This window comes from Mirounga leonina, unplaced genomic scaffold (assembly GCF_011800145.1).
Source record: "Mirounga leonina isolate KUSES-001 unplaced genomic scaffold, KU_Mleo_1.0 Mir_55, whole genome shotgun sequence".
Classification (NCBI taxonomy): domain Eukaryota; kingdom Metazoa; phylum Chordata; class Mammalia; order Carnivora; family Phocidae; genus Mirounga; species Mirounga leonina.
The window spans coordinates 3,014,827-3,031,916 of NW_023270816.1; the positions used below are offsets into that span (position 1 = coordinate 3,014,827).

At 42.8% G+C, this 17,090-nt stretch overlaps 1 protein-coding gene across 2 annotated transcripts in view; it reads left to right on the top strand.

Moving 5' to 3' along the window:
• LOC118001969 (fibronectin type III domain-containing protein 1-like) overlaps window positions 1-15,837 on the top strand; it is a 98,610-nt gene extending 82,773 nt beyond the window's left edge. For both annotated transcript variants that reach the window (XM_034992182.1, XM_034992181.1), the window contains 6 exons: window positions 280-388; window positions 5,255-5,334; window positions 9,073-9,102; window positions 9,866-10,027; window positions 12,061-12,183; window positions 15,049-15,837. In XM_034992182.1, coding sequence (XP_034848073.1) covers window positions 280-388; window positions 5,255-5,334; window positions 9,073-9,102; window positions 9,866-10,027; window positions 12,061-12,183; window positions 15,049-15,164 — 620 coding nt within the window. In that variant the 3' untranslated portion in view covers window positions 15,165-15,837. The remainder of the gene's footprint in view (window positions 1-279; window positions 389-5,254; window positions 5,335-9,072; window positions 9,103-9,865; window positions 10,028-12,060; window positions 12,184-15,048) is intronic.
• The last annotated feature ends 1,253 nt before the right edge of the window (window positions 15,838-17,090 follow it).

Sequence of the window (17,090 nt, forward strand, 5' to 3'; positions counted from 1 at the left end):
GTTCTGAGGAAATGTGGGAGATAAAGAGAAGGAAGAGAAGTAGGGAACCAGTAGTTGTCAAGAAGTGTGTTTAATTTTGTTATCCACATCTGAATTCACAAGAAGGTACCAATGTTATACCCCGACACAACATGCAACTTGGTCCCGTTCTTGAACTTTTCCCTCAGATGGCAATGCCTCTGGGCCATGGCCTCCTCCCCATCCTCCTCCATCGGGCATGCCTCTTGGGTGATGTGGTTCCTTGATGCTCAGTGGGTCCTTCTCTGTCTCCTCTTGCAGGTTACCTGGTTTACAGTGCATCCTATGAAGACTTCATTAGGAACAAGTGGTCCACTCAAGCTTCCTCAGTAACTCATTTGCCCATTGAGAACCTGAAGCCAAACACAAGGTATGATGTGTCAGTCATTAAAGAGAGAGAGAGAGAGAGAGAAACCTGTGTGTGTGGTCACAGATATCCTCAGGTTGAAAGTGAAAAGATCAATGAAAAGGTTTTATGATTTCTTTTGTAGTCTCTGTTTACTTTTCATAGAATATCAATGAATACCCACCATGTGTCATTATATTTCTCTTAGAGGAAATTACTGTTTCTATTATAGTTGTTAGTCTATTGTGTTTATATTTTGTTACCAATTTTCCAGAGACTAAACGGTACCTGCCTCTGGGGAAAGAAAGGTTGTTCTGTTTGTTGAAAGGGACTTGGATCCATGTGCAGGCACCCAGGTGGTGGCATTAGGCAGCACAACCTTCATATGTGACATTAATGGGGCAGCAATTGCTAAACATATTAGTTAACTGGTACTCACATTCTATGATGTGGAAGTTCAGACCATTTAGAAGGATGCATTTTACACATTGATAAGGTTACAAACATGTCTTGCTAAGCTGGGCGGTGCTCGGCTGGCCAGAGGCCTATCTGGGAGCCAGAGTTTGTGATGCTTCGTGTGAAATCTACAAAACTTGTTCCCACGGTTACAAAGAGAGTGAGTGTGCGTTTCCTCTTTCACGCTATCTGGTTTTGATAGTAATGATCATCAGGAAAGCTTTCCGGTGAAAATGGGCAAAGCACGTGAGGGTCAAGCATGGTGTGCGTGTAAACCAGCTCTCTGGAGAAAAAAAAAAAGTCCCTGGTTTATGGTGCTTACCATTTTCTGTAGTGTGAGCATTCCCACCATGGCCAATTCCAGCCTTCCAGGGGGCCTGCTGGATTCTTGAATGATTGTCTCTTTCATGCTCGTGCAAATGAGTGCAGCACCCCCAAGGTCACATCAAGCCCCATATTTATGGAGCAAAGAGCTCTAAATGGTGTGTCTGTGGCCTGACTCTCATTTCCTGTATAGCTGGAGGAACATGGAGAAGGTTGAAACAAAATACTCTCCTTAAACAGAAATGTGCCGAAAGGGCATAGAAATTAGTTAATAGCCCTGGGTACTTCTGAACTAGCTGAGAACTTTCCTCAGGGCATTGGAGGTTCCATGTGGGCTCATCTGAGCTAAATGTTCACAAACTATTATCAGTTTGAGGATTTGGCAAATAAAAAGCAAGGAGCGAAACAGGAAACTGAGAAAGCACTTTTCTTTATGTTTCCCTAATTGTGAGGAAAGATGGATTAATTAAAGCAAACAAAAACAACACATTTAAGACAGTGGAGTCGACACCCAGTTTTCTTTACTGTGTGCAGAGTGACGGTACTTCCCCAGCACAGCCTCAGCATCCCAAAGCTGAAAGAGGCACAGGAGAGGTTTTGCTGCATGGCTCCTTGTAGTGGAACTTGAATCCCTGTCTCCTGACCACCCCCCCCACCCTTCTGGCCAATGTTCTTTCTACAACTTTTGCTGCCAGGCTGATCTTGAGTTTTGAGTGTCAGGAGATGGTTATATAAGATGAAGGTGTGTATTCATTCTTTCAGCAGGTATGAAGGAGTGCCCCTAATTCCTTCTATAAGTACTTGGTGTTTGCTCTGCACCAGGCACTAGGTTATGCACTGAGGGTAGAACGGGGGTTTGGAGCAAGAGTGGGTCGATGTGGTCGGGGAGGTGGACTATAAAATACAGAGGAACTGTCCTCACAGAGCTCACAGTTTGGTAGAGACAGCTTGTTTAGCAAAAGCATAAATATAATCACCAATCCATACCCTGAGGGAGACCTTTTTCCTGAGCTTGTGGGGAGGGGTGGGGTAGTCAGGTGAGCTTCCCTGGGGAAATAGATAAGCAGCTGTGAACTTGAAGAAGGTGGGTGGGGTGAGGCCAAGTTGTTCTGGGCAGAAAGGATATCTAACAGCATGGTGTGTTCTAGGAAGGAAAGGAGGCCAGGATGGTGGGAGCCTGGACAGGCTGGTCCCAGAGGGCCTTGGGAGTCCCTTGTGGCTTCTCTCCTACCCTCCACCTACATTTAGTGCCCTGATAGCCAGGCTGGAAACAGCAGGTGCTACTCTAGCCTTTTCTCTGGGATGCCTGTCGATTATTCCTGCTTCTGATGGAGGGCGCTGACGGGGGCACAGAACACTTGGGGCTCCTCTACACAGATTTCCTCAAAACCCCTGTCAACAGCCTGGTGGAAGGGTGCTCATTGTTTCCCTGCTTTACACTGATACAGAGCATCTCCGGAGGGCCCACATTAGTGGTCCAGGTCCTTCTCCCACAGAGGCTGTGTGTCCCTGTTGTTAGCACCGTCCTCGGGGCTTCTCAGGAACCTACCTCCAAGTGTCTGTGGGAGACACAAGAAGTCAGTCCCCTCAAGATGAACCAGAATGTCAGACACCAGCTTTGGTTCTTTATAACTCAATCTTGTGTTTGACTTTACATGGACATGGCCCACCTTGTTCACCCAACTCAGTCCCAGACCACTTTCTGGAATCTGCATATTTCATCCATACTTCAAAGCACAAAGATTGAGACTGGGGAGGGGGGTTATTCAAAAGAAGGTGCAAGAGCTTATGTGAGAAGGAAAGGCATGGATTGCTCTTGTTACTTGGGTGAGGCAGATACTATTCAGAGTATGGCATCTGTATTTTAGTTTCTAGAAGAAGTTTAATGTGGTTTGGAAAATGGGAACCTTACTTTCCCCCATCATTTCGTGTTTTTCAGCTTCATGTATTTAAATTTGCTTTGACACATTAGGTGAGGTTCAAATGGAATTATGTCTTTGGAATTGGGTCGTGTGGGCTTCGTTGGAGGACAGAGGAACTCCAACGGTCTCCCTCAGGGTATGGATTGGTGATTATATTTATGCTTTTGCTAAACAAGGTGTCTCTACCAAACTGTGAGCTCTGTGAGGACAGTTCCTCTGTATTTTATAGCCCACCTCCCTGACCACGTCCACCCACTCCTGCTCCGAACCCCCGTTCTACCCTCAGTGCATAACCTGGTGCCTGGTGCAGAGCAAACACCAAGTACATATAGAAGGAATTGGGGGCACTCCTTCATACCTGCTGAAAGAATGAATACACCTTCATCTTACATAACCATCTCCTGACATTCAAAACTCAAGATCTCTGTGTGTACAGAGAAAGTAGATGAGGAGGAACACTTGGGTTTCAGTGGGGAGACAGAATTGATACAGCGAAGGAATCAGACCGGTCAGGCATCCTTTACCCTCTCCACAATTGTAGAGCCGTGATTCCCTCTGTGGACCTTGGGAACTGGTGTCAGGACCAGTTGAGCAATGGCTTAAGAAATGCTCAGCAGAAACGTCTCATGCAGCCTCTGAGGATGTATCATTCCTTAGGTTTTGATTTCCCTTTTTAAGGGAAAAAAAAAAAAGTATCTGTAAAGTTTGACCAGTATCATTGATGTATGCCAAGCCCACTGCCTGCAGAATTTTGCCTTAAATAACTCCATAACCACTGAATAAAAGTATGCATAATTGGGAAAACACGGACTGCTGAGCGAATTATTTGGAAACGCATATGTTCTTAATTGTGCATATCTTTTTTAAAAACGCAGTTTAAAAAGGATTCTCTTCTAAATGAGATGTGAATGACTCTTGAAAGGCTGAAAAGAAGACTACATTTACCAAATTTCTTTGCTCTCTGTTTAATCAAACCCAAAGTCAAATATTTCCGTGTAACTGTGAAGCCTGAGGCTCCCTTGGGTGATCTCAGGAGCTCCGGAGGCTTGGCCCCAGGACAGTGGTGTAACAGACATATGCCTTTGCTCTCCGAATAAATAATCCACCTTTTTGAAAATTTAGTGCATTTTAATTAGTGCATAGAACCTGTGTGCCAAGACTGACATAGGAAAAGACTTGTTAGGAACTGTCTGAAATGGCAGAGAGCCACCCCTGACAGGGGTTTCTTACCCTCTTCTTCACCTGTGAGTAGCTCAGGGCTTTGAGAGCATAGATAATGTCCGGTGTCCCAGAGGTAAAGGTAAAATCTTCGTGTTTAACGAAGATTAACAGTGCATATACTGGGTCCCAGCTGCGGTGTTGGTCTCTAATATTACTTAACCACCCCTTTTGTCCTGTATCTCATAAGAGCACAGAGCAAGATGTCTGGGGACTCCCCACCCACTCAGCCTCTCAGTCTCCCTCTAGACAAACAAGTACATTCTCTGTTCCAAGGCAAGGATAAATCTTGACAGCAAAACCTCTCCCGGTCTTTTCCACTTCCCCTTCTTGGACTTGCTTCTCTTTCCTGGAGGCACAGAAGCTCGAAACTCAGTGACTTTTAAAGCTCCAGAGCCAACCATAGCACTTGTCATGCGCCCAAGACATCATTGTCATGTTCATTTCACTGAGGAGGCCAACCTCGGGACTGGCTCGCCTTCCTTCCGCCAACAATGAGTTGCATCATTACTGGGTCAAACAGCCTGCTTTTTCATACGGAGTCCAGTGATAAGAATTAGGTTAAGTTTGAATTTTGCTCTGTAAGTGTTTTGCTGCTTCAGTTTCTCCCGCTTGAGCTGTGGAACTCTGGTGGGATGAGAGCAGGACGAGAGAGGCATCCATCCACATGGGGCCACGCAGCCGTGATGCCCTAAGGAACATACGCTCTCTACGTGACTTCTTTGCCCAATATGCTCCTTCTGATGCCATCAGCCACGTGAGTCAATGCTGTGAATTGTATTATTTTGAAAAGTTATTGGAAAATGCGGAAGTTCAGAAAAAAATATGAATAGCAGCGATGTATGCATTTGTTACAAAATAACACTCAAACCCTGCCACAGAGTAAGTGCTCAATAGTTTGGGAATCTGTCTTATTATACAGAAATTAAACAAGCTTCTCTTTCAAAAAAATGTTTTCTTCCAATTTCAGGTATTATTTTAAAGTTCAAGCCAAAAATCCACATGGCTACGGACCCATCAGCCCTTCGGTCTCATTTGTTACAGAATCAGGTATCTGCGAGTTCACATTCTCATTTTTTGCCTTTTCTCAAAGACAAATAATTTGGAATCATGACTACAATAGAATAAAAACTGAAGAAGTAAAGTCCTTATTTTTCTATTTCGTGAGTTCATATTGGATATCACTTTATAAAATAAATATCATTTTCTTTGTGCTGTGTTAAAATCTGGATAATAAAATTTAAAAAGTAATCTTCATTGGAGCTGCCTGGGAAGTGGAAAGGTCACATTCCAATGAAAGGAAAAAATCTAGTTTTCAACCATGTGGGAAAGATAAGTTTGAATCTCTCTGTAAAAGATTTAGTTGCAGAGCTAATTTTTTTTATTAAAAACAGCTGAAGAGCATAAATGCCATGTGGCCTCAGAGGTATTTGCTTCTTCCAATTAGTCAGATCTCCAAGATGGTTCTTTCACTAGGAGACAAAGATGTCCTAATACGGAGAGTTTAATTGGAATATTACCCAATCTTACAAGCAGTGTTACTCGGAGGATGGCCCTGCTCTGGGGGATGCTGGTATACAGAGCTCTCCAGCCCTCTGTAAGATGTTCCTGTGGTCGTGGTCTGACCAGTGTGCCCAGAGCTGGCCATGGGGACAGTCCTGGGTGAACAGCCTTTCCACACAGGAAACCACACTGGGAGCTGGTCCCTATGCCTCTAAGCCAAGCCACCTTCAGAGGTCGGGCTGAACCAGCTGTGCACTAACCTTGCTCTACCTTCTATTTGGTTAGATTATTTCCCACATATAGCTTGATCCCAGAATATTGATCATTGGAAGATATTTTTAAGTGTGATGCTTTGAAATCTACCGAATCACAATAAGTGGGAAAAAAAATAAAATCTTTTGTGAGAATATGCTTCATATTGGAAATGTTGGCAAAGGACCTCAAAAGTGTTTTCATTTAAAAAATGTGTTCCTCATTAGTCATTAAGAAAGTCAAAGAAAGCCATTTTCAAGGGTTAATTTGCTAATGTAGGGGACGTGTCTATATTCATGGCTACATTTCCTAAAAAGAGAATGGACCTTTGGCGACTATCAGAATTAACATGATAAAAGTCTGTAGAAAAAAAAAAATTCAAATCTAGAAAGCTTTAAGAAATTGGCCCCAAATCTGAGAATAGAAATATAAATGTAATTTCTGAGACCGCAGTATAAATTGAAAAATACGGCTCTCTGCTATCCCCCTCCCAAGAAGAGCCTCACCATGCTCCCACCTTATCCTTTTGTGGCCTCCAAAGGGTGAGTGACAGCATTCCAGGGCCCCCCCATGCAGACCTCTTTTACCATCAGCTCCCTGGAGATCCTCGTGCATCTGACAATTGACAGTTGTCAAAAGTTGACAATTCGACAATTACTTGAAATTTGACAATTATTTGCCCTGGCCATCTTCACTTTATTCAGTCAGTTTGTTCAAGTTTCTCCTGCACTTTTCACAACCCTGCTGTTGAGCAACAGGAAAATTATCAGGTAATTGCCAAACATAAAAATACACAAAGTAAACGCATATGTCAGCACGGGCTGCAGCAAGGGGTCAGCTTTCCATGTTGTTTGTGTTGCGCTGTTGTTCTATATGTCCCCCCCCCTCCCCTCCCCTCCAGCCTGGAGCATTTGAGATTGTTTCAGCGGACTATTGAAACTTAAGAGTAGGAGAGCAAAATGAGCATTTACACTTACAGCTAACAATAGGTCGCTCTTCTGTGGGAGTGAGTGAATGGTCTGTACAAAGGAGCAGCTCAAGGGGGATTTGGGGTGATGGAAATATTCTGTATCCTGATTGTAGTAGGGTTCTGTGAATCAGTGCATGTGTTGAAACTCACAGGATATTTACCATAAAAGAGTAGTTTTACTCCATGATAATTTTTCAAAAAAAAAAAAAAAAGGAGAATTATTTTATAAAAATGAACTTTTTCTAAAACAGAATTCCTTAAAAGCTAGTTCCATATTTTCTTTTTTTTAAAAGATTTATTTATTTTTAAATTTTATTATGTTAGTCACCATACAGTTCATCATTGAGCTTTTGATGTGGTGATCCATGATTCATTGTTTTCGTATAACACCCAGTGCTCCATGCAGTACGTGCCCTCCTTAATACCCATCACCGGGCTAACCCATCCACCTTCCCCCCTCTCTAAAACCCTGTTTGTTTCTCAGAGTCCATAGTCTTTCATGGTTCATCTCTCCCTCCAATTCCCCCCCCCACCATTTTTCCTTCCTTCTCCTAATGTCCTCCATGCTATTCCTTATGTTCCACAAATAAGTGAAACCATATGATAATTGACTTTCTCTGCTTGACTTATTTCCTTTAGCATAACTCCTCCAGTCCCATCCATGTGGATGTAAAAGTTGGGTATTCATCTTTTCTGATGGCTGAGTAATATTCCATTGTATATATGGACCACATCTTCTTTATCCATTCATCTGTTGAAGGGCATCTCAGCTCTTTCCACAGTTTGGCTATTGTGGACATTGCTGCTATGAACATTGGGGTGCATGTGGCCCTTCTTTTCTCTACATCTGTGTCTTTGGGGTAAATACCCAGGAGTGCAATTGCTGGGTCATAGGATAGCTCTGTTTTTAAATTTTTGAGGAACCTCCACACTGTTTATTTTTAGAGAGAGAAAGAGAGAAAGAGAGTTGGGGGTAGGGGCGGAAGAAGAGGGAGGGAGAGAATCTCAAGCAGACTCCTCGCTGAGCGTGGAGCCCAACTCGGGGCTTGATCTCACAACCCTGAGATCACGACCTGAGCCGAAACCAAGAGTCAGATGTTTCACCAACTCTGCCACCCAGGTGCTGCCATATTTTCTTAAGTGGCATTACTTGGGCTAAGATATAGATGTTTTACATACAGCTTTATTGAGATGCAAGTGGCATATAGTAAGCTGCATGTAAGTGTACAACTCAGTGGGTTTTAAAGTATGTTTACCGCCTTGAATCCATCGCCACAATCACACTGGTGAACATCGTTGTTACCCCTACATGCTCACTGCTGCTATGCAACCCAGCTCCCCTGTCCCCCCATGTGGGCATCTTTTCCCCTGTTAACAGGGAACTACTCATCTGCTGTCTGTCACTTTAGATTTGTACTTTCTAGAATTTTATATAAATGAAATCATACAGTCTGAACTCTTTTGTCTGGCTTCTTTCCCTCAGCAAAATCATTTTGAGATCCATCCATCTTTTGTACTTAGCAGTATTTCATCAGATGACTGTGCCATAACTTACCCATTCAGTTATTCATAGACATTTGAGCTGCTTCTACTTTTTGGCTATGACAAATAAAACTGCTATGAACATTCATGTATAAGTGTTTGCATGGACATGTGTTTTAATGCCTCATGGGTAAATACTTAGGAGTAGAATGGATAGATCATAGAGTAGGTATATGTTTACCTTTTTAAGAAACCACCAAACTGTTTTCTCAAGATAGACACATCTTTTAAAAATGACGAGTATTGAATTATTCTGTCATACCCCAAATCAAAGTCTTACTATATTGACCCACAATTTCTGTACAAATATCAAGGCAGTTTAGCTAGAAAAGGATATTTTTCAAAAGGAAATGCTTAGAAAATAAAAACTAAGGAAAACTTTGGCATTGCTTGAATAAACTATGTTTGTATCTATTCCAGGGAGCTCATTGGTTAGCTCTCTCTGCCACGATAAACATTTCAACAATTGCATGGTTGTGAAATAGGATAGTGAAGTCAATTATTTCTTTCTCATTTTACAGACAATCCTCTGCTTGTTGTGAGGCCACCAGGTAAGTTTCTCTTCTTGACAAACTTGACATTCTAGTAATCAAGTTGGATAGTGAATATGAGATTGCTATGATTGCTCACAAGTAGAAATCCTAGACCATTTTTGCATTTTATGATTTTCTGATAACTTCTTTGGTTTCCTTGCCCCCTTTATCCTGATCTAGGGAAAAGAATGGTCTGGAAATTTTTTTTTATAGGACCCTAGCAGCCAATATCTGTAAAAGAAAACATTATGGGGTGGCCAATATCTATAAAATAGATAACTTTATTTACTTAATCCCTTTAAATATTTTAAATGGCTGAAAAGGTAGCAAAATGCATTAAATGTACAACAAATTTTTACTTTGTTTTCAAACAAATTGTGAAAGCCCTATTTCTTAAGTTCAAGACAGGTTTTGGGAGGGATGAGAACAGTGAGAGTCTATGCTGAGGGACTTCTGGAGGGGGCAGGTAGGATAGCATATCCCAAAAGATCAAAAATGCCATTATAACTCATTTTCCTTGAAGTTTGAAGGCTTTTTCTTACTTCAGGAATCCCTTATAGAAATGCACATACTTTAAATATGTTCAGGTAAAAGGAGCTCCTCAGTTGTACTTCGGTGCCAAGAAAGAAGGGGAATGAGAGAGAGAGTGCCCACTGGGGAGGTGGGAAAAGCCCTGAGAGGAGGGAAAGGGCCAATGAATAAGTCAAATTCTCTGATACTTTGGGTGAGAATAAACATCGTGGAATCCCATGGTTGAGAGAGTGTGTCTTGTGTTGTCAAGGTGGTGAGCCCATCTGGATCCCATTTGCTTTCAAACATGACCCTAGCTACACTGACTGCCATGGCCGGCAGTATGTGAAGCGGACGTGGTATAGAAAATTCGTGGGAGTTGTTCTTTGTAATTCACTGCGGTATAAGATCTACCTTAGTGACAATCTGAAAGGTAGGTCTTTGAGAATGGTGTGGTATGAGAAGGTATGGAAATTTTTTATTTTATCAGGTACTAATTTGACATTTATCAGGTACTAACTTGACATATTTTACCAGGTACTAACTTGACATAGCAGGTGCATCAGAATGTATTTGAGCTGTGGACCCATCATATCTCACTGTGGCTTGAACACAAATCAGTTTTTCAGGCTCTACTTTGGAGTTACTAGTTTTTACTTTGACACCCAGAAATACATATCTATAATTTTTTAAAATCCACTACATTTTATTTTATTTTTTTAAAGATTTTATTTATTTATTTGACAGAGACACAGCGAGAGAGGGAACACAAGCAGGGGGAGTGAGAGAGGGAGAAGCAGGCCTCCTGCCGAGCAGGGAGCCCGATGCGGGGCTCGATCCCAGGACCCTGGGATCATGACCTGAGCCAAAGGCAGATGCTTAACGACTGAGCCACCCAGGCGCCCCAGAAATCCACTACATTTTAGAAACGAGGCCCAAAATTCTGTTAGAAATGTAAGGGCCAATTTTCTTTGCCATTAATTCAATAATATTAGGTATGAGTGTAAGCTAGAAGCACCAAGGACCCCCCCCCCCCACTCCCGTCCTTGCCATTGCCATACCTTAATGAAGAAAAAACTTTAGATGGTGAAACATACCTCAGTATTACTTGTTCTGTGTCTGAATAAAAATTACATTGTTTTCATTATGGCAGGGGATTGAAACAAAGAATACCACAAGCATCTTGAACTACTAACATTTCAAAACGCCGTTTCTACCCAGCTGGCTTTGATTCTGCCACCTACACAAATCTGTTTTTTATTTTTAAACTTGCACACTTTTAATTTTTTAGTACATACATTTTTAAAACTTTTCCTCAGCTGCTATAGGTTTTTTTTTTCTTCCCAGTGGTGATCATTTAAAGACAATGTCAAAACAAATTCTTTCCTACCATTCTCCACTCTGGCAGTTTCTCAGTGTATATGCCTCTCCCAACACCTACTGTCTGTTTCTGCTCTTTCTTTCCTCTCCTATTATTGAGCTTGCGCTCCCCTGCATCAGAACTCCTGGCAGAAATTACACAGCCAGCTCCAGTGTCCCAGGGACGATAGAAACAACTGCCCGGGGCACCTGGGTGGCTCAGATGGTTAAGCGTCTGCCTTCGGCCCAGGTCATGATCCCAGGGTCCTGGGATCAAGCCCCACATCAGGCTCCTGGCTCAGCGGGGAGCTTGCTTCTCCCTCTCCCTTTCTCCCTGCTCATGTTCTCTCTCTGTCTCTCTCTCTCTCTCTCTCTCTCTGTGTCTCTTTGTCTCAAATGAATAAATAAAAAAAAATCTTAAAAAAAAAAAAAGAAACAACTGCCCTACTGTGCAGCTGTGGTTCAGGACCATGGACAGCAGCTCATGCACTGACAACACACCCTACTTCTAGTTATGTATGAAAATAGGTTCTTCTATTTTTTACAGATCTTCATGCCTTTTGTAATTATTTCATAATATATTCCTATCATAGTTTCAACTATCCCTTTTTTAAAACCAAGGAGTAGGGGCGCCTGGGTGGCTCAGTCGTTAAGCATCTGCCTTCGGCTCAGGTCACGATCCCAGGATTGAGCCCCACATAGGCTCCCTGCTCGGTGGAAAGCCTGCTTCTCCCTCTCCCACTCCCCCTGCTTGTGCTCCTGCTCTCGCTGTCTCTCTCTCTCTGTCAAATAAATAAAATCTTTAAAATAAATAAATAAAATAAATAAAACCAAGGAGTAAAAAGGCCTACCACTTATAAGTTGAAACTGCCTATAATATTAATAGTTTCCATTTATTGAGGACTCGTTAAGTATTTAGCATACATGATCTTGCTGAATTCTTACAATACTTTGACGTTGGTGCCATTATCACTATTTTTTCAACATGGAAAGTATGACACACCAAGTTTAAGTACCCAGTTCGAATGGTCTCCAAAGCTTGTGCAAAATCTTAAAACAGGTGTACATTTTTGACCAGTCACTAACCCATGATATTCCCTTATGCAGACTCATTCTACAGCATTGGGGACAGCTGGGGAAGAGGTGAAGATCATTGCCAGTTTGTGGATTCACACCTTGATGGAAGAACAGGGCCTCAGTCCTATGTAGAAGCTCTCCCTACCATTCAAGGTAATTCAAACAAAGGCCTGATCATACTACCCTGAGGGTTGGGAGAGGAGAGCTAATAAAAGGAGGAAGTCACTATAGCTCTCCCCTTTGTTTATCTTTTAAAGATAATTGTTGGCAGCATTTTGGATCATATAAATAAGGAACCAACAAAATATTCCAACCATGTGCTGGAATTGTGTGAACCTAGGAGAGGCAGGGATACAAAGGAATATAAGACCTTGTCCTTACACTCAGAAAAATCTCTTCTCTGCTCCATTACTGGGAAGAGAAAATAGATATGTGAAAGGTAACTGGGAGTGAACAACTTAAAGTATAGATAATGATAGGAGTTATGTCACATAGTTGTCCTATTGTTAGGTAATTGTGCAGATTGTAGTCACTATCTGAGTTCGAGGAAGACAGGCTACTTGAGGCTGTCAAGAAAGAAGTGGAGTCTGGGCTGAGTCATTAAGAAACCTAGACATGCAGAGGATAGAGTCTTTTGGGCAGAGGACAATGTGAACATGGGTGCAGAGAAGGAAAGGTAAACAAACATACAAACCAACCATAGCTTATCATATACTTTAGGAGGTAACATAACAACTAGTTCATGATGGTATCACAGGGTGACAACATATACATTAATCTCAAAGGTTAACAACTTGCAGTATGCTACTAACTCCCTCAACTGCCAGAACAAAAAAATAAACAGAACAACTGAATGAAGTCCAACACTGTTTCCATTATGCACTCAACTCCTAGTGATCTGGCAATATCAAGACATGAGATGTCCTATCAACTTTTTTAATTTGGAAAAAAATTAACATAGGCTGGTAAACACAGATTACCTATTTTCAAAGAATTAAGGTAGAGTAAAATAGAACAGAAAAGTAATTGTATTAGTCAGAGTTCTCCAGAAAAACAGAACCAGAGAGAAAGAGAGATTGAGAGAGAGGTGTCTTAAGGAGTTGGCTCATATGATTATAGAGGCGGGCAAGTCCAAAATCTGCAGAGCAGGCCAGTAAGCTGGAGACCCAAGGAAGAGTCCGGGTTGCAATTTGAGTCTGAAGGCAGTCTACTGGCAGAATGCCCACTTTGTCAGGGAGGGTAATCTTTTCCTATGAGGTCCTTCAACTGATTGGATGAGGCCCACCCACATTATAGAGAGTAGCTTACTCTACTCAAAGTGTGGTGATTTAAAGGTTAATCTCATCTAAAAATATTTTTCAGAAACATCTAGAATAATATTTGACCAAATATCTGGGTACCATAGCCTAGCCCCATTGACACATAAAACTAACCATCACAATCAGTATACCAAATATACCACATTTCTTAATTTTTTCAGGATCTTGCATTGACCCAAGGTTACTATGCATGATTTATATTTTGCTGTGTTTTGTGACTGTGGTTTTGGTTCTGAGCAGAGGTGCTGCCTAGTCAGCATGCTCACTGATAGGATGGCGTGTATCCTTCCGTCTGGCAAGAGTAAACAGGGCCAGAGAGGAGTTGCCAAAAACTTTTTTTGAACAGGTTGGGGCCTCCCTTTTACTTTAAGGGAGACCTGCTCAAAAATGCTCTAGCATTCTTTCCTTTGAGAGATTTCCCGGAAGGATCTAAAAGCCTACCACAGACTTCAAGAATTAAACCAGGAGGCTTGAGGTTCTAGGTGACTCGCAAGGCCGTAAGTGCTGTGAGGAGCAGGTGGGGGTCTTTCTGACAGTTCTTTGCCCTGCAGGGAGTCTCCCTAGCGAGTGGCTCCAGTGGTTTTCTTTGGTGGAGAGAGAGAATTAGGGCACTAATGAACACGCTTTCCCATCTGTGTCATACACGTGTGGGGACTGGGTTATCCCCCCGAATCATGCCTGGGATAAACCCCAGGGATTATTGTGACCCCCGCACATAAAAATGGTCGTGCTTATTTGGAAGTAACGTTTGTCGTAAGAACAGTTTATCAGAGGTCTTCCGTCTGAATGGAGGTTCTAGGGATGAGAATTTTTTCTGTTGGTTTGAGTGCTTTTGATGCTACAATTGTAACACCAGTTCCAAGTGTGGGTTTTCCCCCCACACCAGTAGCAATTCTTGGACACCAGCTGGGTGTCCTACAATTGAAGTCTGTTCTGACACAATGTACCCAGAGGTGGCGTCAGATCGCACAGGTTAAGGGCTCAGTCCCACAAGACTGACACCCTCCCCCGACCAACTTCAAGTGCCCGTCACAAGTCCAGAGTGCCATCTGAGCATCTGACCTCTTGGCTACATATTGGAGGTTCCTACTGCCCCCTTCTTGGGCTTGATTGATTTGCAAGAGCAGCTCACAGGACTCAGAGAAACATTTTACTCACTAGGCTACCTACCAGTTTATTATAAAAGTATACAATTTGGGGGATGCCGGATGGAAGAGATGCATAGGGCACAGTGTGGGGAAAGGACACAGAATGTCCGTGTCCTCTCTGGGAGCGCCACCCTCCCAGCATCTGCATATGTTCACCAGCCCAGAACTTTCAGAACCTGGTTCTTTTGGGTCTTTGTGGAGGCGTGATTGAATAAATCATTGTCCCTTCATGATTGAACTCAATCTCCAGCCCCTTTCCCCTCTGCAGAGGCCAGTAGGTAGGACTGAAAGTCTCACCCTCTAATCCCATGGCGGGCCTCTCTGGTGAGTAGTTCCATCCATAGATGCTTCCTGAAAGTAATCCCATCATCATAAACCCAGGTATGTTAGGAATATTGAGATACTTTTACCACTCTTATCACTTAGAAAATCCTAGGGTTTTAGGAGTTGTGTGCCAGGAACAGGGATAAAGACCAAATATAGATTTCTTATTATCAATCACAATATCACAGATGCATTTTCTTTCCCTCCCTTTCCATTTACCCTTCTAGGCTACTTCCGCCAGTATCGCCAGGAGCCGGTCAGCTTCGGCAACATTGGTTTTGGAACCCCCTACTACTACGTGGGCTGGTATGAGTGTGGGGTCTCCATTCCAGGGAAGTGGTAACCACGGGAAGATCATGCTGAGAGCTCACCCGTCCGGCCGCCTTGACTAACTTGCACTAGGGACTGTGAGCAGGAAAAGATAGTGTCCCAAGCCCCATCGACCCTGGGTGCCGGCAAGGCCACGTGATGGACACTGGACATCTCAGGCATCTCTGGTCTGGAACGCGGTCCTACTTCTTGGCCTCGACTACACACAGAATTCAATGTTGCTGTTAACTTTGCTTCTCCACATGTTTTGATTATAATAGCACCTGCCAGAGACAGCAGAAACACAGAGCTACAGGGGATGCCCACTGACTCACTGCAGTCTTCACACTTTATAGGCACAAAATTCAGACATGTCAGTGTCTCCAGGGAACAGCATAAACATGCTGGACTTGCTTCATGGAATGCTACACGCTTTCTCTTTTCTCACTGGACTCTTCTAAAAGTAGCCGAATTTAAGCTTCAGGTATCTCACTGTGCAGTAGAACTGAGTTACTAAAAACACCACCAAAGGAAATATATCCTACTTAAGATTTATCCCGTGGGTGTACCCACTGCTAGACCAAATGTATCAAATTATATTTGTAAATTCTCAATTTTGATATATATATGTATATAGGCATATACATATCCTCACTTGTCTGCAAGAACATTGATTAAAGTGGCTACATTTGTACTTGTTCACTAGATAAATGCGTGTGGGACTTTTTGGGGCAAAGGTGCTGTTAATGAACGTCTTTTGGAAGTGTCCAAAGGACCTGTGCTCTGCGTAATGAGAACAACAGAGTGAACGCTGCTCGACTCTGGGAATGACGGGGAGCTGGCAGTGACAGCAACTGAAACCAGTGACCTAGATGCAGACCGAGTGCTTTCTACCTAAAGAAACAATCTGTCCAGACCTGGGTGAAAACTACCACTTGCCCCTATGGGGACATGTCCAGTATGTTTTCAGAATAATCAAGACTTTAGATCCCAAATGATTTAAAAATCCAGTTTAAAAAAGAAAATACTTTCCCCTTGCCTGCCTGAGTAGCTCCTCCTCAAAATATGAGCCTCTTATCCCTTTGGACGGCAACACGAGAACATTTATTTAAAGACCCATTATTCTAATTCTTTTTCAAACATGGTGGCCTTTCCGTGTGCTTGGCTATCCCGTGTCCTCAGGCAGCTCCGTGGCATGAAGGTTTTGTCTGCTTTCATAAAGGTTTCAGCATACGAGAAGTAGGGGGGTGGGGAAGGGAGCTAGAAGCGTACCCTTTTCTGGGGCCCCCAGGCCACTGTGGAATGATTTAGTGGCAGAATGCAGTCCAGCCTCCTGGAATCAATTCCTTTCAGTGCCAGCACCGTGTTGAGGGGCGACCTGATGTATCTGGTGGGTTCGAAGGTAAAACTTAACAAGGAAACTTGGCAGGGTCCTTTCCATGAGGCCGTGAAAGCTGATGTTCTCCTTAGATTCCATGATCCCCTTTCCACAATAAACAGCAGTAAAGAAAATGCAGCATTCCGACAGCCTGGGAAGATACTAGAATTCCTTAGGGAGCAGATTAGATACCCAGTTCATATGTCACTCACAGTTTAGTTTGCAAAACAGGATGGGAACTTCTAAGTAGCTTTTAGGGCTCTCGTCCATGAAAAGGGGATTATTAAAAAAAAAAAAAAAAAGGATGTCTAAAAACCTTATATTTCACACAGATAACATTCAAACATACTTCACAATGCCGAGCAAAAGATATGGTCTTTAAATATAGTGACTTTCCCTGATAAACACATAAGTTGCTTCCCTCATTACTCCCACCCACCCCTCCGAACTTCTGTCTGGTTTCAGCCTCCATTCGCCTGCTATCAGAGACCAGAGAAAGATGCCAAAATGAGGCCCCTGTTGGGAGAGCACCAGCAGATTGCACATTTCCTGAAAGTGTCTCCTTGGGTATAAATAATTCAT